At 43.0% G+C, this 24,835-nt stretch overlaps 1 protein-coding gene across 2 annotated transcripts in view; it reads left to right on the top strand.

Moving 5' to 3' along the window:
* rpa1 (replication protein A1) overlaps positions 1 to 10,652 on the top strand; it is a 45,612-nt gene extending 34,960 nt beyond the window's left edge. For both annotated transcript variants that reach the window (XM_088346265.1, XM_088346266.1), the window contains exons 15-17: positions 1,923 to 2,030; positions 2,110 to 2,196; positions 10,169 to 10,652. In XM_088346265.1, the coding sequence (XP_088202391.1) occupies positions 1,923 to 2,030; positions 2,110 to 2,196; positions 10,169 to 10,273 (300 nt within the window). In that variant the 3' untranslated portion in view covers positions 10,274 to 10,652. The remainder of the gene's footprint in view (positions 1 to 1,922; positions 2,031 to 2,109; positions 2,197 to 10,168) is intronic.
* The last annotated feature ends 14,183 nt before the right edge of the window (positions 10,653 to 24,835 follow it).

Below are 24,835 nucleotides of genomic sequence, written 5' to 3'. Positions count from 1 at the left end.
TCTGCCACAGAAATACGGATCCAGGAAAATATTTTGTTCTTCTGTCGTATCCGGCAAGCATGGTGGCTTTGCCTTATTTTTAGATCTATAGATACTGTATTCATCCCCGAAGGGAAATTCACACTTCCAGCAGTATCCTTGTGTTGAAAAATAAAATTATAAAATAAGATATAGAATACAAAAATACCCAATATAACTTGTTGATATATAGTATTTAAATAGTGCTACGTAAAATACACTCTCTAATAAAAATAGGGTAATATGCAAATGTGGGGCTGGGGTTTAATGTGGGCTTTTCCTCCCCTGGGTGGAGTTAAAGAGCCTCATGGCATGAGGAAGAAATGATCTCCTCAGTCTGTCCGTGGAACAAGACTGTGACAGCAGTCTGTCACTGAAGCTGCTCTTCTGTCTGGAGATGATGCTGTGTAGTGGATGTACTGAATTGCCCATGATTGACTGCAGCTTGTTCAGTGCCAGTCCCTCAGCTACAGTTGTCAGGCTGTCCAGCTCTGTGCCCACAACAGAGCCCACCTTCCTCACCAGTTTATTAGGACAAGAGGCATCATTCTTCTTAGCGTAACCTCCCCAACACACTGCCGCATAGTAGAGGGCGCTTGCTACAACAGTCTGATAGACCATTTGCAGGAGCTTTTTGCAGATGTTGAAGGACGCCAGCCTCCACTGCCGCTCCCTATACGTGTATTTTTGAAAAAATGTAACATTTTATGTCAATAAATGCAGAGTTAATCAAAGTAACTAAGATTTTTCATTATAAAAAGGATGCAAACGCCATGGTGTGTATTTGTGCTTTGCATACCTCAGTCAGAAGGAATCTTGGTCAGTCAGCCCCTCTACCCCGTGCTAAAGCACTGACTGACACTCTCACCCCCGCTTCCCCTCCCCTGTGTCTGGATGGCTGGGTGGAATGTAACATTGGCAAGTCTTAGCGACCAGATTTGAAAAAAAAAAAAAATAATAATCTTATTTTGGTCTAAAAATCCAAACAAACAAAATTTCAGTCCGGGAGAGCATTCCCCAGGACCTCCCTGCCCTGGTCTCACAAAACTCTATGGGAAAAACTGTTGGTAATATCTGAACATTCATATTTTTTATTTATTTGGGATGGAGTGATAATAGCAGGTATTGGTGCTGATACCAGGACATGAAATGTGCCTCCCAGTTTATTCATGTTTATGCATCTCAATCAGGCACTTGGAAATGAATGAATGAATGATTGAATGAAGGAATACATTATCAGCCTTAATTCACAGCAATTTTAGTGGGTTTGATTCCCCGATTTTTGGGGAAGAAAAATCAAATTGAACCCCTCGGAAGTCTTCTATTTTCCTTTTTACAGAAGAAAAAAAATTGGACACTTCTGCACCTTATGCAAAACAAAGTGCACTACTTAACCCCAACCACCAAGGTTGTAAATTTTTGATTGTATAAACTTGTCCAGACAGACCTTGGCTAAAGAACAGGACTTTTTTTCCTGACATTCTACAAATACTGGGCAAACAACTTATTCATCTCATCTCATCTCATCTCATTAGCTACACCGCTTATCCTCAGTAGGGTCGCGGGGGTGCTGGAGCCCATCCCAGCAATCATCGGGCAGTGGGCAGGGGACACCCTGAACTGGTTGCCAGCCAATCGCAGGGCACACAGGGACAGACAACTAGACACACCTAGGGACAATTCGGACCGGCCAATTCACCTGAAATGCATGTTTTTGGAATGTGGGAGGAAGTGCCCGGAGGAAACCCACGCAAGCACGGGGAGAACATACAAACTCCGCACAGGAAGTCTGGAGCTGGATTTGAACCCACGCAGGAGGTTCCCATGACATGAACTGTGCCGCACATGCGCTAACCACTGCGCCCCCCAAACAACTTATTAATTCATGTTTTTGTTTCTGCCAGGCCAACATTTCAGATTACGGCGACAACCAATGGGTGACCTGCTTCCAAGAGAGTGCTGAGGCCATCCTGGGCCAAAATGCAGCTTACATGGGACAGCTCAAGGACTCCGTAAGACCAGACTTTTCAGCTTTTACCCCGCGCCTGATCTCCATTGCCAGACTTGTGACAACCACGCGTCTCTTTCCAGAACGAAGTGGCATTCGACAATATCTTCCAGCAGGCCAACTTCAACACGTTTGTTTTCCGCAACCGAGTCAAGCTGGAGACGTATAACGTAAGTAACGGAGGGTTCTGCTTCCTTGGACGCGGCGATCCCCTTTAGCCTGTCGATGTCTTCTGGAAAGATAGGCACACACACGCCGCGCTTTGTCGCAGCCGCACAGATCCAGTTTTGTTTTGCGGCGCATAAAAGAATTGATTGGGCTGGGCTTCTGAGCAGGAAGCTTGGAGCACGGCCAGGAGCCGCTTCCGCCCGTGTCCGCACAGACCGGGCCAGTGTGCCAAAACTTGCCACTTCTCGAGCAGAGGCACCTGCAAAAGGCGCCTCCAGCTAGCCAGCCTTCAGGTTATGCCTCACTGCCGCTTTGCTGTCTTTTGCTTCCCTTAGATCAGGGGTTGTCAAACTCATTTTAACTCTGGGGCCACACGATAGAACAAACATTCTGTCTGGGGCCGCATTAGTAGATTAAAGAGAAAGAAAAAGAGATAAGAAATAAGAGAAAAAGGGAGGGAAAAGGAGAGAGGGCGTAACAAAGAAAGAAAAAGAGAGAGAGGGAGAGAGCGTGAGAAACAAAAGAGATAAAAAGTCGTGAGAGAGGGGGAAAAGAAAGGGAGAGGAAGAAAGACAGAAGGAGAGAAAAGGGAAAAGAAAGGGTGAAGGGTAGAAAGAGAAAAGGAAAAAAGGAAGTTAGAGCAAAAGAAGTTAAAAAGACAGACAGGGAGAGAAAGAGACAAAGGGAGAGAAAAAGAGAGACACAGAGTGAAAGAGACAGAGAGTGGGAGAAAAGAGGTGGAAAAGAGAGAGAAAGAAATACAAGTACAGTGTCTTTGTTTCGAGGCACCTGGCTTTGGCAACATCAAGTTGACATATTTCAACCTGCAGCTTGTTTTTCCTCTTGCGCTTCTCTGAGTGTTGTCCCGGATTCAATCCCTTAGCGAGCCTGATCTGGCCTGCGGGCCGCCTGTTTGACACCTGTGCCTTAGATTGATTGATTGAGTTAGGAACGTAATCTATTGTAATATGCAAATTTATTGAAGGAGCTGTACGGACCTTTTCTCCTGGCTTGTTACAACCTCTGTTAAGTTCTTTTTTTTTTTTGTGCATGTGATTTCTCACACTCAGATCAACTCTTCCTTTTTTGTTTTTCTTGGGGTTTGGGTTGGTTTTTGGACTGAAAGTTAAACATGCCTCTTTACTTTACCAATTTTCGTGCTATCTATCTATATATCTACCTACCTTGGTCATATCCCTCGAGAGGGGTGACCGACAGCAAGACAAACACATACATAAACAAAGAAAATAAAAAAGGGAAAAAGTAGTAGTAGTAGTAAAACACACACAAAAATGTTTGGACCAACCCAAATGCCTAAGTTCAGCTCCTTGGCACCCAAGTTGGTCAAGCTTTCGTCCCTCCAGATAAAACAGGACACAAGAAAGCGGCCATGTCGCTCAGGTCAGGGTGACAAAACACACTTCTGTTCAACAGCAGGGCCCGACAGCTTTCACTGGTTTACCCCTGCCGCATCATAGGGGTGCCCTGCCCCTCCCTTTGAACGTGTCTAATTATCCCACTATCCTTTTACAACACCTCTCCACTCATTCCTATCACCAACAAGAACTCTAGCTTCTACTATGTTAAGACCTCTTTCCTGCAGTGCACTCATAACACCATCCATCCACGTCAATCGCGGCTTTCCTCTTGGTCTCCTTCCATTTACTTCTGCTCTGTAGATCCGCTTCAACATCCATCCTCTCCATGTGTCCAAACCAACCGAGTATTCTTTTATCCACCCGCTTGCTCGGTTCCACTACTACTCCAGTTCTGTCCCTCACAATTTCATTTCTCTATCTATCCAATCTTGTCACTCCTAACATACTCCTCAAACACTTCATCTCAAAAACATTTAATTTCCTTCTCAAATCTGCGTTCGCAAGACGTCACTCTCAACCCCAATGCCTCCTACCCATTGTGTTTGCCCCCCCAACAGCTTTACTAAAAGTAAGATAAAAGACATAATTTTTTTTAAAGGCTCTTTGAACTCAGTTGGACATTATTAACAGAAAGAAAATATTCTACTTTCAACTTATTAAGAAAATAAAGTAAAGTAAATAGAAAAACGATAACAATGACCTGTTTAACTCTTCACAAAGGGGAAATTCTTAAGCATATTGTATATCATTTTTATGAATGGAATGTTTATTATATTCAAAGAACGAATACAAAAAACACATTTGTTGACAACATTTTGAAAAGTGGGTTTACATTTTTAGTATTTGTGGATACAATTTGCTACACATAATGAACTGTATGATAAGTACAAATATCATATGTCCTTTGGTTAAGGTGGTAGGAAAAGAGTTCTGAACATATGCTGTACAAGTGTATAGCATATAGTTGTCTCATCTCATCAGCAGCACCGCTTATCCTCAGTAGGGTCGCGGGGGTGCTGGAGCCCGTCCCAGCAATCATTGGGCAGGGGACACCCTGAACTGGTTGCGAGCCAGTCGCAGGGCACACGGGAACAGACGACTCACTCGCTCATTCACACCTAGGGACAATTCGGACCGGCCAATTCACCTGAAATGCATGTCTTTGGAATGTGGGAGGAAAACCGGAGTGCCCGGAGGAAACCCACGCAAGCACATGGAGAACATACAAACTCCCCACAGTAAGTCCGGTAGCTGGATTTGAACCCACACGGGTGGTTCCCAAAACCTCAGAACTGTGCCCAGACGCGCTAACCACTGCGCCGCCGTGCTGCTCGCATATATTTGTATGTATTTTTAATGATAGTCCAGTTAATCGACACACAGTTGGATTTTTTTTTTTATAAAGTATTCTGTTTTTTTCCCCCTGGATTATTTTTCTATCCGTCCAAAAGTTCGATATTTTGAAAAAGGAGGAGAAAATTAATTAAGCGAAAAAGTAATCGACCGATTCATCGATTAAAGAACAGGTTTGGGTATGGTTACTTTAACTGGATTACTTTCAATTACTTTTGGATTACTCCAATACCATATATGCTAATAAAAGACAAAAGAAACTAAATATGAATAAAATGACTACATTTTGTGCAGGCTTGGGGAGTAACGGAACACATGGAACGGAAAAAATGATGTTGGCAAGCTGTTTGGATTTATTTTCATTTTGTTTGTCGCATTTGATGTTAGTTTTGTTGGAGATTAAAGAGATCAAAGCCAGGAGAGAAAGCTTACCACGTGTTGTGAGTCATCATTCTATTCATATTCAGGGATCAGAATTTTCCGCGGATCCGCGGATTTCCGCTGTTTTTGAACCCCAAAGGCATTCCGACTTTTTCACTTTTTCTCTTGCGTAGCAAACAAATTCAAAATCCGACTGTCTCACTCTTTCCTTTATTGCTCTGGCGCACCCTGGCGGCCGTTAGAAAAATTAGCCGCATTGTTCCTCAAGCTGCAGGGACTGAACTGCATTTGAACTTATCTTGCAGTATTTACAAAAAATCAGTTATGTGGGCAAATTATTTTAATCTTCTAAAAATGTTACTTAAATGATAAATATAAGCATGGTTTTGGACAAGTAAATTGCCTAAAACCCAGGAGCGTGGGGGGGGGGGGGGGTGGCGCGGTGGGGGGGGGGGGGGGGGGGGGGTTTCTGGGGGGGCTCCGCCCTGCTTTATTCCAGGACCCTGGCTATTTCAGCTGAAAATGAAAATCTCCATTCTGATCCCTGCATATTTAGGTTCTTTTGTCTTTTATTAGGATATTTGGTATTGGAGTCATCCAAAAGTCATTGAAAGTAATCCAGTTAAAGTAACCCTACCCAACCCTGTTAAAGAATTAGTCGTTAGTTGGAGTCCTGAGGCATATATTCTTTATCCTCATTGAAAATTGCTGCGTAGTAGCACAAGGTTAAACCAGTAGGTGACTGTGTTTCTGCTCCCCCCCTAATGGCCAAAGCGACAACTCCTCAATTCCATTACAAAGCTATCACTGCGTAAAGTCGTAAAGTACACTCCTACATATTTTTTTATTTACCCCATAATTGTTTTCAAGCGTTTGAAAAAGGCATCTGACTGTTAATTAGTCCTCGGGCAAGTATTTGAGTCGTTTCGAAACCCCACGCCGCCTTGACTTGTTTTATAGCTGCCCTTTTCAAAAGCGCAACGTCATCACAACAAATGCGCTCGGTCAGCAAATCTGAAGGTCGTTTGATTCTTGGAGCCGACTCTACACATTTAAGAAATTGGGAATAAACAATCGCTAAGTTTGAAATCTGAGGCGGAAGTACAGTAATCCCTCAGTACCAGTGTTAGGTGGAAATCTGCTGCGCTGCACTGGGTGTCCTCGAATTGTGCCAGGTCTCCGCCATGATTTAAATACAACCGTCCTGAATGATAGATAGATAGATACTTTATTCATCCCCGTAGAGAAATTCACACTTCCAGCAGTATCCTTGCGTTGAGAAATAAAATAATAAAATAAAAGATATAGAATACAAAAATACCCAATATAACGTGTTGATACAGAGTATTTAAATAGTGCTACGGAAAATATACACTGTACTAAGAATAGGGTAATATGCAAATGTGGGGGTGGGGTTTAATGTGGGCTTTCACTCCCCCGGGTGGAGTTAAAGAGCCTCATGGCCTGAGGAACAAATGATCTCCTCAGTCTGTCTGTGGAACAAGACTCTGACAGCAGTCTGTCGCTGAAGCTGGACTTCAGGAGGACTAGACCTCACCCGGAACCTGTAACTATCAAAGGAGAATGTGTAGTGTTTGTCCAGACCTACAAATACCTGGGTGTGCAGCTGGACAACAAACTGGACTGGACTGCCAACACAGAAGCTCTGTGCAGGAAAGGACAAAGCCGACTACTTCCTCAGAAGGCTGGCGTCCTTCAACATCTGCTAAAAGCTCCTGCAAACGTTCTATGAGACTGTTGTGGCAAGCGCCCTCTTCTATGCGGCAGCGTGTTGGGGAGGCTACGCTAAGAAGGATGCCTCTCGTCTCAATAAACTGGCGAAGAAAATGAGCTCTGTTGTGGGCACAGAGCTGGACAGGCTGACAACAGTAGCTGAGAGACGGGCACTGGAAAAGCTGCGGTCAATCATGGACAATTCAATAGCGGTTCTCCACCAGTTATAGCTCCAGGTCTTCCGTTTTATGGATAATGGACCTGGCGTTGGTGAGGTACAGGCTCTGCAGGGGTGGCCCAAAAGAATTGTTAGCCGTAGAGGTAGGTCGGACCTACAGCCTGGCTATTGCCTTCTCTCCCGATGCCGCCTCAGTCCTTTCCCGAACCCGATAAACCACGAAGCGCCCGCTCGTGATCTTCATTTCTTTGTGCTCCTCTGCCTTTCCTGGTGATAGGAATGAGTGGAGAGTTGTTGTTAAAGGATAGTGGGACGTGTTCTAAGGAATGGGCAGGGCACCTGTATGATGCGGCAGGGGTAAACCAGTAAAAGCCGTCAAGCCCTGCTGTTGAACAGAAGAGTGTTGTGTCACCCTGACAGGAGTGACATGGCCGCTTTCTCTTGTCCTGTTTCATCTGGAAGAATGAAAGCATAACCGACTTGAGTGTCGAGGTGCTTAACTTGTTTGGGCATTTGGGTTGGCCATGGTCAATTTTTTGTGTTTTTTGTTACATTTTTCTTTTCTTCTTGTATACGTGTTTGTCTTGCTGTCGGTCACCCCTCTTTAGGGATATGACCATGGTAGATGGATAGATAGATACTTATTCAGAAATAACTTTTGAGCAAATTGAAAATACAGTGGGACTTCTCGGTTCGACGTTCGCGGCTTCAGAGCTTCGCTGTATGTAATGGTTAAAAAAAAATTATTTTTTTTTTTTTTGAAGGGGTGTTGCTACTTCGCAGATTTTCGCTTTTTGCGGGTGGTTTTGCTCCCCATTACCTGGGTCTAAAAAAGTAATAATTTTATTATTATTATTATTTTTTAATTATTTATTTATTTAATTTTTTTGAGGGGGCGTCGCTACTTCGCAGATTTTCACTTTTTGCGGGTGGTTTTGCTCCCCATTAACCGGGTCTAAAAAAATATTTTTTTTTTTTTTTTTTTTTTTTTGAAGGTGCGCCGCTACTTCGCGGATTTTCACTTATCGCGGGTGGTTTTGGTCCCCATTAACTGCGTTAACCGAGGTCTTACTGTATTGACTTTTGCGAAATGACATTGCCCTGCATGAAATCAACTTATCGAACGTTATCGTTATTTATCGTGGCAGAAATGAAATCAAGATCGTTTTAGTCATCGTTTTATCGCCCAGGCCTACTGCAAGCCATTGCTAAAAGCCCCTGAAATTCGAGATGGATGTGTTCAAATGTCTTCTCTGACCAAACATTTTGCATCCATTCTCCTCTTGCATCATAATAAGCGGGCAGCGTTGCGGCACGCTCCCTCTAGAACACGGGCACTAGATCTAAGGCTGGCCAGCTCGGCCGTTTTTTTAAGTGGCGAGAGGGATTAATGGAGACAAAACGGACACAAGCGTCGGGGAATAATGGCCATCCTTCGCCGTCTAGACGACTGCGGGGGCGCTGGTGGCATTTTGGCTCGCTGTTACATTAGCCGTGTCTTTCACATTCAGCACTTTGAAGTGGACAAATAGAACACCCCTTTATCAGTCACGCAGGCTCCATATTTTTTTGCCTTTTTTTTGTTATATCACCATGCGTTTTCATCCGGAGTGGTTTGGTTACATAAAAGGAATGTTTTTCGATGGTTTTGGTGAATGCCGCCTCAGTCTTTGGACGGCGCTTTGATTTACAAGTTTCATTTGTTTTATTTGTGTTGTGAGTTTATTTAATCTACTTACATAAGCCTAGGAAAAAAACCGTTATTGACGTCTATACCCGCCAATGGTCTTGGATGATGTAAGGGAAATTATACACGAACTGGTTTTGTGTTTGTACACTCGACAGCAGACACCTGTTGAGGTCTTCTTCCAATCGGACAGCCTTTAGAGCAGGGCTGTCTAACTCATTTTAACTCTGGGGGGCCACACGATAGAACAAACATTCTGTCGGGGGCAGGTCCAGTAGATGTAAGAGAAAAAAAAGAGAGATAAAGAAATAAGAGAGAGTGAGGGAAAAGGAAAGAGGGAAGGACAAAGAAAGAAAGAGAGGGAGAGAGTGTAAGAAACAAGAGATGAAAAGTCATGAGAGGGGAAAAAGAAAGGGAGAGGAAGAAAGATATCCAAAGAGAAATGGAAAGACATAAGGAGAGAGAAGGAAGCGTGAAGGGTAGGAAGAGAGAAAGAGAAAAGGACAAAAGAGGTTAAGACACAGAGTGAGAAAGAGACAAAGAGCAACAAAGGAAGAGAAAAAGAGAGACAGAGAGTGAAAGATGGTGACAGAGTGGGAGAAAATGGGTGGAAAAGAGAGAGAGAAATAAATACAAGTACAGTGTCTTTGTTTGAGGCACTATATTTCAACTTGCCGCTTGTTTCTCTCTTGTGCTTCTCTGAGTGTTGTCTCGCGGGCCGGATTCAATCCCTTAGCTGGCCTGATCTGGCCCGCGGGCCGCCTCTTTGACACTTTGGCTTTAGACCGTCCCTATTATGAATGCTGGATCTTGTTTGTTTTCTGAGAGTCTACTGCACCTACTGGTATTTTGTTTGTCATGTAACTATAAAAAAATATTCTAAAAACCGGGGATTCTGGTTAGTCACATTACACTGCTATTCTTTTGAACAGCGCTATATGATTAAATAACATTATAAATAAATGTACATACATGTAAAGGTAATTTACCTATGGTGCCAACTGAGCTAGTCCAGTAGAGTAGCGGGTGGATGCAGGTGGGGGGGAGCAAAGACTGCAATGGCAGATTTAGAAATGACATTGATTTTAAAATTTCCCCGCTGTAATGTTATAAACTGATGTGAATAGGTAATTTTTATGTCTACTTAAGCCTGAGGCTTGTACAAAAACAAAGTTGTGTTAACTTTTTAAATGTTCGCATACGGCTTTCAATCAGTTGTGCTCTGTAGTCCAAAATGTACTCATTTTGATTTGGTTTGCCAGGACGAGTCACGGATCAAGGCAACGGTGATGGACGTCAAACCCGTGGACCACAAGGAGTACTGCAAAAGGTTGCTTGTGAACATCAGGAAAATGGCTGCCAAGTAGAGTTACAAAACTATGTCCTGTTAGCGCTTCTTCCCCGTTTTTTTTTTCTGTACGTCCCCTTGCCAGGAATTTCCTTGGACTTGTGTTTCTATGAGCAAAATTTTTTTGAAGACATTGTAAAAACAATGCTGCTAGGCCACCTTAAGTCGGCCAGCTAGCGCTTCACGGCACTGTAGTCCTGGCAAGAAAAGCCTCCAACTTTCCTTGTTTTTTTTTTGTTTTTTTTTTGCGTCTGCCTTTTTGACATGCAAACGAATTTCGGTGATTCTTTAAGACTTTTGACTTTTTTTGTCTTACCAAGGGTGTTTTTTTTTCATGTTCTGTATATTGTTGTGAAAGGAGTCCTTGCTCCAATAAAAATAAAATACTTTCTTTCGGATTTCGGTGTAGCCAGATATTCTTTCCCCCCATTTATTTGTGCATACAGTGACAAATGAAGAATTATTGAAGCACCGTATGCAGAAGGAATTTGTTGAACATTTTATTCAAAACTGACTGAGGAGATCATTTCTTCTTCATGCCACAAGGCTCTTTAACTCCACCCGGGGGAGTAAAAGCCCACATTAGCATATTACCCTATTCTTAGTACAGTGTATATTTTCCGTAGCACTATTTAAATACTCCGTATCAACACGTTATATTGGGTATTTTTGTATTCTATATCTTTTATTATTTTATTTCTCAACGCAAGGATACTGCTGGAAGTGTGAATTTCTCTACGGGGATAAATAAAGTATCTATCATTCAGGACGGTTGTATTTAAATCATGGCAGAGACCCTGGCACAATTCGAGGACACCCAGTGCAGCGACACTGGTACTGAGGGATTACTGTACATATCCGATTAATTAAAATAAATTAAAACGTTCTATGTTAAGTTTTTCAGTGTGTCTGTTTAAGTCAAGTCATGTTTATTTGTGATACCCTTAATCACAAGGGGTCTCAACAGGCTGCACAGACTATGACAGACTACAGCTATTATCACACCATCCCCTGATCTAAAACCTACATAAGGGCAAGGAAAAAGCGACGGAGATAGAGATAAAGTTAAAGGGAGATAAAGATAGAGAGATAAGATTAAGAGCGACAAAGATAAGGAGAAATAAGAGAGAGAGAGATAAATAACAGTAAAAAGAAAAATCCAGTGGAACCTCGGTTCGTGACCATAATCCGTTCCAGAACTGTGTTCGCAAACCGATTTGTGTGATCACCGAAATCATTTTTCCCATTAAGAATAATGCAAATCGTTTGAATCCGTTCCAACACCCTGAATGTTTACCTTGAATGTTTAACGTAAAGCTAACTTAGGCTAATCGTACGTTCGCGTTATCGTACTCTTCCGTACGAAAGATGACGCTAACATGAACGTGTAAAAATTTAAAAAAAGGATAAAGAAAAGAATTATGAATAGGATTTCTTACCTTTGTGATGGTCAGCAGAAGGCGCAGGTGGACGGTTGGGAGAGGAAAATCATCAAAAGTTTTTCAACCTCTTCCAAAACTTGCGGCCGTTGCTTGCTAGCACTCACTCCCTTAGCCACATCACTAGATTTCACAGCCTCCTTATTCTTTAGTATAGTACTGATCGTAGATTTAGCCATGCTGTATTCCCTAGCAAGATCAGACACTCGCACACCTCTTTCATATTTAGCTATTATGTCTTTCTTAAAGGCAATAGTTGTACGAACAACTTTTCATTTTTTCACCTTCTTCGGAGGCATAATTAGGGGCTAAAACACTCCGTTGACCGATATTAAAAGCGAAAGCAAAAAGAGGCAAGTGCGCACGAGATAACAGTTGGTCACGAGGGGTGGGGGCGATCTACACCCGTACGCCGCTCAGCATGGCACCCTAGCGTACGCACTCACGCATTACCGGCGTTCGAACTCCGAATTTTTGACCGAACAGCGAAGCAAGAATTTCTCAAAATTTTTGGTCAAACTCCGATTTGTTCGAACTGAGAGGCGTTCAAAAACCGAGGTTCCACTGTATAACTGGATTCTGGTTATACCTGGAGTGGGAGGGGACGGACACCCAGCTGACGCCAGAACCTGTCGCGGCGATGACCTCTGCAAGGAAAAACTCAAAAACCTCTACCCAAAGAAAATAAACCTTAAGGAGGGGCCACACCAGTGGCCCCCACTTTCTAGGCTGCAAAAGATGTTGCATTGGGTATCAATACACAAAACGTAGTCAACATCTATAAAAAAACATAATTACCGTAAATTCCGGACTATTAGCTGTTACTTTTTCCCCAAACTTTCAACCCTGCGGCTTATTCAGTGATGCGGCCAATTTATGTAGCGGCGCTCGAGTACAAAAGGTAAGGTTTAGACCGGTGGAATATATGCGCCGAGGAAGACTGCAACTTCTTGGCTCGTGCATAAATTAAATTAGCAATAACATACCCTCATCATGCAAAATGCAAAAAGAAAGGCACATCAAAAAATCCACCATCACCAAAGGGTTCCGAAAAGCCGGTCTGCTGCGTGACGGAGAGGAGGGCACAGAATCAGGAGTGGATAAGAGTTCCAGCGACAGTGACAGCGCGAGGGAGGCTGCGGAAGCGTGGGACGACGTCTATATGACACGGTTTCTTTCTGACACTGAGGAAGACGACTTTGATGGCTTCAGTTCTAAGGAGGAAGATAAGGACGGTTTACCGTGATTTTTACTAGTACGGTATGTTTTTTTAACAGACCCCTGTGTTGCGACCGTGTTGCTACCATTAACTGCCCTGTCCCAGGCACAATTTGGGATGAAAGTTATTATTATTATTAATGCTTTGAAAACTCTGTGTACCGTCTTTATTTGTAAATATGTGTAACCATGTATAATATGTATTTGCAACTGTATATTTTTGTAGTGTATTTATTTGAGACACTTATTCTGATATGTTTTGCACGGGCGAATGAAAGAAGGGGCGAAACAAACACGGGGTGACGGGAAGTGGGGTAAAGGTGAGACCTGTTTGTGGACGCGGCAGACAATAGTGCATATATATTTTTCGTACCCTTACCTTTGGAAATATACACTTTTTTTCCTTGGATTACTTTCAACGGGACCCGGACTCTGCCGGTCTGCATGAAACTTTAAGTACTGGTATCATTTTCCGTTCATTTTGCCGTCTGTGATTTTTGGACTGCGTACTTTAATGAAGGACATTGAGTTTCAATCGTAGGACTTAGTCGGGTCTGGGTTAATTTTGTGTTTGTGTTACATTTTTTTTTTAATGTGGGCGCATGCGGCTTATATACAGGTGCGGCTTGTGTAAGTGTAAAATTGGTTTTCCTCTTAAAATATGGTGGGTGCGACTTATAACCAGGTGCGCTCTATAGTCCGGAATTTACGGTACTATATAAAATCGTGTGCATGACCGAAACGACGTGGCTTCCGATCTCAGCTGGCTGACGTTGACATGATTCAAGTATTGGTCCGCTGACTCATCCCGATTCGTCCTTCTCCCTCAATTCGCCAACGACGCAGCTGAAAAGGAAAGGAAAGGAAAACTATGAGGTAAGCATCAAATATAAGCGACAGAATACTAGTGTGTCTTAAGTCTAGATTAAAAAACTTCGGAAGCAGAGCGTTCCACAGCACGGAGAGAGAACGCTCTCAGGGCTGCAGATTTCTTCTTGGCTCTTGCAGTCAAAAGTTTCAGATCGGGGAATAGAGTAATAATATGTGGTCTGTGCAGCTCTTTGAGGCTTGAGATTAAGGGCTATACAAATAAACTTGACCAATATTTTCTGAGCTGAGACTCCACGTAGGAACATAGGAAAAAATCAAATCAGAGAAATAAGAGAGTGGGACGGCAAGCGATGCTTTGAGAACGAGGCCCTGATGACGTAGAAACGCTCGGTGTTGTTATGAGTTTTCTAGACATCGCGACACCCAGGGGGGGATTCATTGGCACGCCCATGGGAGGAGTCGAGACCCCATCTTGCAGGGAGACATGGGCCGAGAGGAGAAGGCTAGAAGACTTGAAGAGAGGGTTTCACAGAGACTCTGACTAATTCGACTACAGTGAAACCTCGGTTTTCGAACGCCTCAGTTCGAACAAATCGGAGTCCGACCAAAAAATTTCGAGAAATTCTTGCTTCGCTGTTCGGCCAAAAAATCGGAGTTCGAACGCCGGTAATGCGTGAGTGCCTACGCTAGGGTGCGATGCTGAGCGGCGTACGGGTGTTTTAGCCCCTAATTATGCCTCCGAAGAAAGTCAGTGCAAGCAGCAAAGTTGCTACAGATGAAAAAAGAAAAGAAGTGCGTACAACTATTGCATTTAAGAAAGAAATGATAGCTCCACCGTCCACCTGCGCCTTCTGCTGACCACCACTAAGGTAAGAAATCCTATTCATAATTCTTTTCTTTATCCTTTTTTTTATTTTTACACGTTCATGTTAGCGTAATCTTTTGTACGGAAGATTACGATAACGCGAATGTACGATTAGCCTGGGTTAGCTTCATGTTTACGTCAAACATTCAGGGTGTTGGAACGGAGCCCAACATTGAGGGTGTTGGAACGGAGCCCCCTTTCCAATGAACTGCTCACCACTTGTTGTGGAGACCCGGGTGCTAAATGACTTGTAAACGACCTGATTTTTTTATTTTTACACGTTCATGTTAGCGTAATCTTTCGTACGGAAAAGTACGATAACGCGAACGTACGATTAGCCTGGGTTAGCTTCATGTTTACGTTAAACATTCAAGGTAAACATTCAGGGTGTTGGAACGGATTAAAACGATTTACATTATTTTTAATGGGAAAAATAATTTCGGTGAGCGAACAAATCGGTTTTCGAACAGGGTTCTGAAACCGATTATGGTCGAGAACCGAGGTTCCACTGTAATTCGGCCTTTTTCGATAGAGTACACTTAGTGAAATTGCTAATGAAATTAAATCTGCCCCGTGTGCTGGGAGAAAGGGCTGATAAGATAATCAGCACTTCTCGAGGAAGAAACACTCGGGGATGTTTTGACCATTTCAGACATCCAGGCGAGGTGTTTGGACCCCACGTGGGGGTTTTCCTGGCACGCCCATGGGAGGAGCCGGCACAGCAGCTTGCGGAGAGACGCGGGTCGAGAGAAAAAATAGAAGGTGGCTCGATGGAGACTCGAGCGACACTAATTCGGCTAATTCGATGGAGTTCACTTAGCGAAATTATTTAAGAAATTCAATCTACCCCTTGTGAAAATGCCAGTCTCTTGAGATCTTTTCCATCAAAAAACGAGCGCGCAATGTTGGGTGAATGTAGCTTGTGTTCGGTTAATGGAGTCAGATAACTAATTCGAACAATTTGGTAAACGGTACATTTTAATATTCAATTCCCAACAATCCCCACCTCAGAATGGTTTAATAATGCAAACCTGGGGATCTACTTTATTAACTAAAATGCAGTCTGACCATCATCATCATCATCAGCCGTACCGCTTATCCTCATTAGGGTCGCGGGGGGGCTGGAGCCCATCCCAGCCATCTCTGGGCAGTGGGCAGGGGACACCCTGAACTGGTTGCCAGCCAGTCGCAGGGCACACAGGGACAGACAACTCATTCGCTCATTCACACCTAGGGACAATTTGGACCGGCCAATTCACCTGAAATGTATGTTTTTGGAATGTGTGGGAGGAGACCCACGCAAGCACGGGGAGAACATACAAACTCCGCACAGGAAGTCTGGAGCTGGATTTGAACCCACCACAGGTTCCCATGACATGAACTGTGCCGCACACGCGCTAACCACTGCGCCGCCGTGCTGCCCCAGTCAGACCCTGATTCGATAAATGCCGATTTTTACCATTTTTATTCATAAATGGCTAATATCAGCTGCAGGATGAATGAGTTAAGCACCAGAAATAAGAGGCAGTCCAATGGAATTTTACGTATCGGCCCCCAACGACCCGACAGAATAGTAAACATCGATCCCGACTGCCGGAATAAAAGCTCCCTGCTGGGCTTTTCCTGGACTGCAGCGACACAGCCCGAGTTGTAGTGTTGAGTTATTGTGCTCAAAGAGTCTCAAGCTGTGACCTTGCCCACTCTGCAGCTTGTTAAGCGTCCATTTGTCTTAAGACCAATGCGTCCCGCGGCGAGTAGAACCGGCAAGCCTCAGCTTTTAGATTTACTGTTGTATTTTTGACTTTGCGAGTGTTTACCTCCATGGTAAAAATATCCTCCCCTGAGAGAGTCAAACGCTGTATGGATTGAGGGAGTCGTTCAAAAATCCAGGCACGATGGTCCATGTCGGATTGATGTTGCATATAGAGGAGACCCCAGAGATTCAACGTCAATTTGTTGTAAGGTGGAGAGAGTTGCCTCTAAATACTAGACCAGGGATGTTTGTGCTTGTTTAGGGTGGTGATGGCTCTGGGAATGAAACGGTCTCTAAGCCTTTAAGTCCTTGCTTTTAGAGACATGTACCGTATTTTCCGCACTATAAGGCGCACCGGGTTATAGGGCGCACCCCGAAAAAATAGTTTTTGGTCCTATATTTGACATACATAAGACGCACCGGATTATAAGGCGCTACAATGGGAACGTGGACAAAACAGTCAGGTAGTTCAGTCCAACTTATTACCCCCTTAACATCCCGAAAGAAAGAAGCAAATACGTGTCGTAGAGACGTGCGGATGTGGTGTCCGTACGATGTCACTCAAATGCATCGTTCCATCATTCGGAAGGTTAAAGTCTTGGGATTCAAGAAATGCCAACCATTCCTTAGTTTCTATTTTCTTTTTCGCTCGCAACTTTACTGTGCATATGACAATAAACACTTGGAATTGAGTTTAATTTAAAAATAGACACTCCATTCCATCCATTATCTGCACCGCTTATCACAGAAACATCGAGTTCAGTCTGAAACAAGATACTGGGTAAATATATAGCCGGAGTAGCTCACCGAAGTCGTTGCTTTCAATAATAATGTGCAACCATGGTCCTCTTATATCCGTGAGTGTAGTAAATCCAGGAGAGTAAAATATTTACACATACAGAATGCTAAAACATGTTTCCTCTATGCCGTAGACAACCACACTTGCTATTCACATTCATCTTTTTCGGCCAATTGCAGGCTTTGTTTTGCCCCTTAGCCGATACAAGCCTGTAAATGATAAAAATGATCCGCCCCCTTTACCTTCGAATAACTTTAGCCAATAGTGATCGATTCAACTGATGATTGACACATCTTTTTCGGCCAATTGCAGGCTTTGTTTTGCCCCTTAGCCTATACAAGCCTGTAAAATTTACAGTGTAAATGATAAAAAGGATCCGCCCCCTTTACCTCCAAATAACTTTAGCCAATAGTGATCGATTCAAATGATGATTGACACATTGGTTAGTAAGATCTGCAAGAAAGGATGTGGCCAGGGCGAGAGGAGTCCGCAATCATGTTGAGGGAAGCTGATGATTTTCTGGGTTGTGTTAATGACTCCAGCAGCATAATGGTCACTGTGTTAGAAGTTATTTGCGCCGAAACTTCGGTACCCCAGGTAAATTACCTCATTACCAGCTCGGTGGCCTTGTGGGTAGGGCGCCCGCTCCGAGACTAGGAGGTCGCTGGTTCAAGCCTCGGCCGCGTCATACCTAAGACTTACAACATTGGTACTCATTGCCTCCCAACACAGCAGTTGGGTCTAAAATGGCGGCGCCCTGTTTGGCTGCGGCTGCATCTTCAGCGCATTAAGATTAGCATAAGCGGAAAGCTAACGGCAAGGTTACCATTCAACTTAGAATACATATCCGAATGTTAAAAATTATTCATTTCATAACTTTAGCATTTGAAATCGAACATAAATCTAAATTGGACTGCATTTATATAGTGCCCTAAAGAGTCAGAGATGACCTCGAAATCGCTTTACAATGCACTTCACACTTTACCCATTCGAACACCCACTCACACACCTATAGCGGAGTCGGCCTTGCAAGGCGCCTACCTGCTTATTAGGGGGATTATGGTTTTCGTGTCTTGCCCAAGGACCTTATTGGTCCCAAGAAGACTGTCCTACATCCTGAGCCCCATAAATAACTATATAAAATGAGATTGTTATTAAAAGCTAGCTCGGCTCAAAGAGGGGGCAGAAAACCATTTTATTTTTTGCTGTGTAGCACTTAATGCTAGCATTAGCAGTCCAACCTGTCATGATGACTAATTAGATTCACCTGTGCCTGCTCGTTTGGCGCCAGCTGCTGCGGGCTACCTGATTGGTTCCCCGTCCTACTTAAGCTCAGTCCTTTCACTCGCCTGTTGTCAGTCTGTCAGCAAACCTCTGTTTTCACAAGGCAAGCATTTTTGGACTCTGACTCCCGCCGGTCCCGTTTTTCCCTGTTTTTCACCCGGCCATTCCTGATTTCCCCGTTTGTCTCCAACTATTACCCGTTTTTTTACCTCAACCACATTTTTTCATCTCCCGTGCTGGCTAACGACCCGTTTTTTTACCCCAACCACGTTCTGATCTCTCGTTCCGGCTAACGACCTGTTATTCCGTCTACTACGCTACAATCTCCTGCTTCGGAAGATCCACTTCCGCACTCACGTTCTGATTCTGTGAGCGGCTTGCTTCCCACGTCCAGTGAGCAGCGGATCGCGGCGCTGCCTTTCCTCTATATCTCAATAAACTTCGTGTGATTAATGTACGCATTTGGGTCCTACTTCTGTTCAGGTCGTGACACAACCTAATTACTAACGTAGTTGGGGTTAAATCTCACGAGTTTAGCTTGGAAAGATTAACTCGAATAAAAGCTCCCTGCTGGGCTGCATTAAACTGAATATATGTAACTTGTAGTCATTCGTATAAAATCCTTTATAGTCAAATGTATAAAATCCTTTAATACGCAGGCCAGTTTCTTCCAATCATTTGAAATCACTGTATTTTTAATATCTCATGCTAATAAATTTAGGAAGTTAATAAAATAGGATTTTTTTTCTTTAACTATTAAAGTCAAAACCTAAATGTATGGATGTTAGCATTCTGTTGGGATTCAATACGAGCATGGAGGTCGATTTCCATACGAATGATTGATAATGGCACCGGGCCGTTTTATTTTGGTAGGAAAACCGAAACGGGGGGCTTCTGGAAAAATGCCAGCGGAATCCTTTTCGTATCCTCATTACACCGAAAAAGGTTTAAGAAAGAAATCGAAAAGAGAGGAAGCGGTGAATCTCCGGTACAGCCCGGGTAGAAATTGCCATTCCGGGGACGCCGCGGAATATGAGAATAACTTTGAAGTTTCGTCTTTTGTGGAGGACGTCAAAGGAGGCGACGAGATCATCCGGGCGTAAGTGACCTTATCTTACGGAGGAAAGGCCTTTAATAAAATGGCCGCTCGCAAAGGTTGCTCTTTAGGGGATCATTGTCTTCTTTAGGTTCACGCAAATGTCAAAACAACGTGTGATTAGACTACCGATTTGAGGATTTCACGTCGTATTTATTACACGGTGAGATGACGGTTAGCTGATAGAGTTTTTGGTCTCGGTTTAAACACTTTTTGGCTTTGTCCTTACAAGTGCACGTTATACGACTGCATTTCACACCTAGGCCTTCAGTCGTGCTACGCCTGAACCGGGGGCCTCTAACCTTAAGGGCTACTTGTTGTTACTTGTTAGCGCCCAGGGGCACCCAGTTTAATATGAATTTCTAAAACAGCGATTTTTAAATGTCTGAAATAACGTCTGCCCGGAGGCCCGGGGCGTGCATCTTTTACGTCGGGCATACAACTTATAAAACGTCTCCGCCCGGGTGGCCAACGAAAAAAAAAATCTTTCATTTTCTTTATTTTTTTTTTTTTAAATCAAACGTTTGCTTTATTTCTATTTCAAAATCTTCGGAATTTCGGTTTGTTTGACAATTTGCATACTTGGCAGCCGATCAGAAGCCTGCATCGAATAACTTTGTGCTTCCGGACTCTCCCGAGCCTTATAAGGTCGTGCGTTTGCACATCATTTTGCAAAGTAGAATCACTATCTCTATCTACAGTATCTATCTCTATCCCTACAGTATCTATCTATCTCTATCTCTATCTACAGTATCTATCTATCTCTATCTATAGCATCTATCTATCTCTATCTCTATCTATAGCATCTATCTATCTCTACAGTATCTGTCTATCTCTATCTCTAGCTACAGAATCTATCTATCTCTACAGTATCTATCTATCTCTATCTCTATCTACAGCATCTATCTATCTCTACAGTATCTATCTCTCTATTTACAGTATCTATCTATCTCTATCTATAGCATCTATCTATCTCTACAGTATCTCTCTATCTCTAGCTACAGCATCTATCTATCTCTACAGTATCTATCTCTATCTCTATCTACAGCATCTATCTATCTCTACAGTATCTATCTCTCTATCTACAGTATCTTTCTATCTCTATCTCTATCTACAGTATCTATCTCTATCTACAGTATCTATCTATCTGTCTCTATCTATAGCATCTATCTATCTCTACAGTATCTATATATCTCTATCTCTAGCTACAGCATCCATCTATCTCTACAGTATCTATCTCTCCATCTACAGTATCTATCTCTAAAGCTATCTACAGTATCTAAATCTCTATCTACAGTATCTATCTATCTACAGTATCTATCTATCTACAGTATCTATCTCTATCTACAGTATCTATCTATCTGTCTATGTCTATCTTATCTACAGTATCTATCTATCTAATGACACTGTGGTGGAGTTCAATTAAATATAGGCACACCTCCTTAATGCAAATGTCAACATTAAGCGCACAGCGCTAAGCTAACGTCGTCTCTTCAATCCCTAGGACGGAGTATTAGCCACATCATTAACCGTCGGGCAGGCCGGGGGGCAGCTCAATATTTGTAGCGCCGCGTCTCCACGGTATTTACGGGATCTCGTTTAACCTCGCGGGTTTAATTAATGTTATTTACGTTTTAGAATCAATAAGTCCAATGGAACTGCATTTTCCGGTTGAAATTACCTTTTAATTAGAGTACTTTCTTCACGTTAAAGCAGTTGTAACTATTGAAATATCGGAGTGAAGTTGGCTGTATTGCCTCCATATATATATATATATATATATATATATATATATGCAGGGTTGGGTAGGGTTACTTTAACTGGATTACTTTCAATGACTTTTGGATTACTCCAATACCAAATATGCTAATAAAAGACAAAAGAAACTAAATATGAATAAAATGATGACTCACAACACGTGGTAAGCTTTCTCTCCTGGCTTTGATCTCTTTGATCTTCGGCAAAACTAACATCAAATGCGACAGAAACAAAATGAAAATCAATCCAAACAGCTTGCCAACATCATTTTTGCCGTTCCATGTATTCCGTTACTCCCCAAGCCTGCACAAAATGGAGTCATTTTATTCATATTTAGTTTCTTTTGTCTTTTATTAGCATATTTGGTATTGGAGTCATCCAACAGTCATTGAAAGTAATCCAGTTAAAGTAACCCTACTGTTGGAATTTCTTGTTAAATCAACACAAACTTCAATTAATCATCTGACTCCAATTTGTGACCTTTCCCAATCACCACTCATCCAAACAATTTGCTCACGAGTAGATTTATTTCTAACACACAAATCACTACATCTCTGCACGCTTCTCCTTCTTCCGAGTTGCTCAGCAAAGCATCTCCTCCGCCACTTGGCTGGGTCCCATTGGTCTCCCGTTCCCGGAAGAATGGCGCGTCGACTCCGCCTCCAGACTGCTGGTCACCTCCCACTGCCTGAGAGCTGCCCCACGTGATCTGCTCCACAAAACTTTTGCACAAAACACAGAGAGTCCAACAGACAAAACCCAAATTCAAACTTCTATATTCCTTTATTACCCAACTCTGCACAGAACCAAGGACTCTTTTGTTATCAGGGTGCCAGAGATTGCTAGGACAACGGCATCTCTCGAAGGTTTGAAACGGTGACAGGCACCAAAGTAAGGATTAAGTTGTTGACCCCGACATCTCTGGTACCTACTTCGATGGAGGCAACTGAAGCCCCGGTTGCGCCTTAATGCCGTGGCTTTGTGCTCCCCAGGCACCAAATCTAATCCGGCGCAAGGGTGACATCTTTCTTAGAGCACTTGTTGTTTTTCCTTGTTTGGATTACCTTGAAGCCCCTGATAGGATCATGCGACAGAACCGAGAAATTTACCCCCCGATTCGGATCACGGTCGGGTCAAAAGAGGAGAACTGAGAACCGGGTGACGGTAACACCCACACGAGAACGTTATCTTCTCAAGTCAAGTCGAGTCATTTTTATTTGTATAGCCCTTAATCACAAAGAGTCTCAAAGTGCTTCACAGGTTATTACACAGACCAATTTTTCAGACCATTATTACACCATCCCCTGATCTGGAACCAACATGAGGGCAAGGAAAAACTCAAAAACCTCAACATGAGGAAAATGAAGATACCTTGAGAAGAGAACGTACATGTGGCGTCCATTGCAGACGGGGATGTGTCGCCTCAAAGCTGTGTTCTTACAGTCAATACCCGTATAAAATTAGCTTTTTACTCTTTAACCTTGGCTTGGCCTTGCATCTACTCCTTGTTTTTTTTTTGGGTGGGTCGAGTGAATTTGGTTTGGATAGGGACCTGGTGGTTTAGTTTGCTCGGTTCTGTGGTTAATTGGTTTCTCTAGGTTTGGGTTGTTTGGTTGCAGGTCAAATTGGTTGGTTGTTAAATTTGGATGAGTGTGGTTTGGTTTGTTGGTTGGTGGGTGGGTTTGGTTGCATCTGGTCCAATTGTTGGTTGGATAGACTTTGGCCTGTAGTTTTGGTTGGGATAGTTTGGTCACCCAGGTTGGTTGATTCTTAGGTTTGGGTTGATAGGGTTCTGTTGTCTGGTTGCAGGTCAAATTGGTTGGTTGTTTACTTTGGATAAGTGGAGTTTGGTTTGTTGGTTGGTGGGTGGGTTTGGTTGCATCTGCTCCAATTGTTGGTTGGTTAGACTTTGGCCTGTAGTTTTGGTTGGGATAGTTTGATCACCCAGGTTGGTTGATTCTTAGGTTTGGGTTAGTTGGGTTGATAGGGTTCTGTTGTCTGGTTGCAGGTCAAATTGGTTGGTTGATTACTTTGGACAAGTGGGGTTTGGTTTGTTGGTAAGTAGGTGGGTTTGGTTGAATCTGGTCCAATTGTTGGTTGGTTAGACTTTGGCCTGTAGTTTTGGTTGGGATAGTTTGATCACTCAGATTGGTTCATTGATTAGTTTGGCTTAGATGGGTTGTGTTGTTTGGTTGCAGGTCTGGTTGATTGGTTGTTTAATTTGGATAAGTGTGGTTTGGTTTGTTGGTTGGTGGGTGGGTGGGTTTGGTTGCATCTGGTCCAATTGTTGGTTGGTTAGATTTTGTTCTGTAGTTTTGGTTGAGATTGTTTGATCACTCAGGTTGGTTGATTCTTAGGTTTGGGTTAGTTGGGTTGATAGGGTTCTGTTGTCTGGTTGCCGGTCAAATTGGTTGGTTGTTTACTTTGGATAAGTGGGGTTTGGTTTGTTGGTTGGTGGGTGGGTTTGGTTGCATCTGCTCCAATTGTTGGTTGGTTAGACTTTGGCCTGTAGTTTTGGTTGGAATAGTTTGATCACTCAGATTGGTTGATTGATTAGTTTGGCTTAGATGGGTTGTGTTGTTTGGTTGCAGGTCTGGTTGATTGGTTGTTTAATTTGGATATGTGTGGTTTGGTTTGTTGGTTGGTGGGTGGGTTTGGTTGCATCTGGTCCAATTGTTGGTTGGTTAGATTTTGTTCTGTAGTTTTGGTTGAGATTGTTTGATCACTCAGGTTGGTTGATTCTTAGGTTTGGGTTAGTTGGGTTGATAGGGTTCTGTTGTCTGGTTGCCGGTCAAATTGGTTGGTTGTTTACTTTGGATAAGTGGGGTTTGGTTTGTTGGTTGGTGGGTGGGTTTGGTTGCATCTGCTCCAATTGTTGGTTGGTCAGACTTTGGCCTGTAGTTTTGATTGGAATAGTTTGATCACTCAGGTTGGTTGATTGATTAGTTTGGCTTAGTTTGGTTGAGTGGGTTGTGTTGTTTGGTTGCAGGTCTAATTGATTGGTTGTTTGGTTTGGATTGGGTGGGTTTGGTGGCATCTGGTCCAGTTGTTGGTTGGTTAGACTTTGGCGTGTAGTTTTGGTTGGAATAGTTTGATCACTCAGGTTGGTTGATTGATTAGTTTGGCTTAGTTTGGTTGAGTGGGTTGTGTTGTTTGGTTGCAGGTCTGGTTGATTGGTTGTTTAGTTTGGATAAGTTGGGGTTGGTTTGTTGGTTGATGGGTGGGTTTGGTAGCATCTGGTCCAGTTGTTGGTTGGTTAGATTTTGGCCTGTAGTTTTGGTTGGGATAGTTTGATTATTCAGATTGGTTGATTGATTAGTTTGGCTTAGTTGGGATGAGTGGGTTGTGTTGTTTGGTGGGAATTCTAGTTGATTGGTTGTTTAGTTTGGATAAGTTGGTTTTGGTTTGGCATCCGATCCAGATGTTGGTTGGTTAGACTTTGATGAAGTCCATCTTCCAAAACTAAGTTAAACTTAACTTACAGGTTCGGCTATTCGAGATAAATATCCAAGAGTCCTTGAGTGGGACACTGAAGCCC

The sequence above is a fragment of the Urocampus carinirostris genome, chromosome 10, assembly GCF_059441175.1.
Source record: "Urocampus carinirostris isolate Australia breed hairy pipefish chromosome 10, RoL_Ucar_1.0, whole genome shotgun sequence".
In the NCBI taxonomy this organism is placed as follows: Eukaryota; Metazoa; Chordata; class Actinopteri; order Syngnathiformes; family Syngnathidae; genus Urocampus; species Urocampus carinirostris.
The sequence above is the reverse complement of the archived record's forward strand: the minus strand, read 5'-3'. Positions and strand labels throughout refer to the sequence as shown.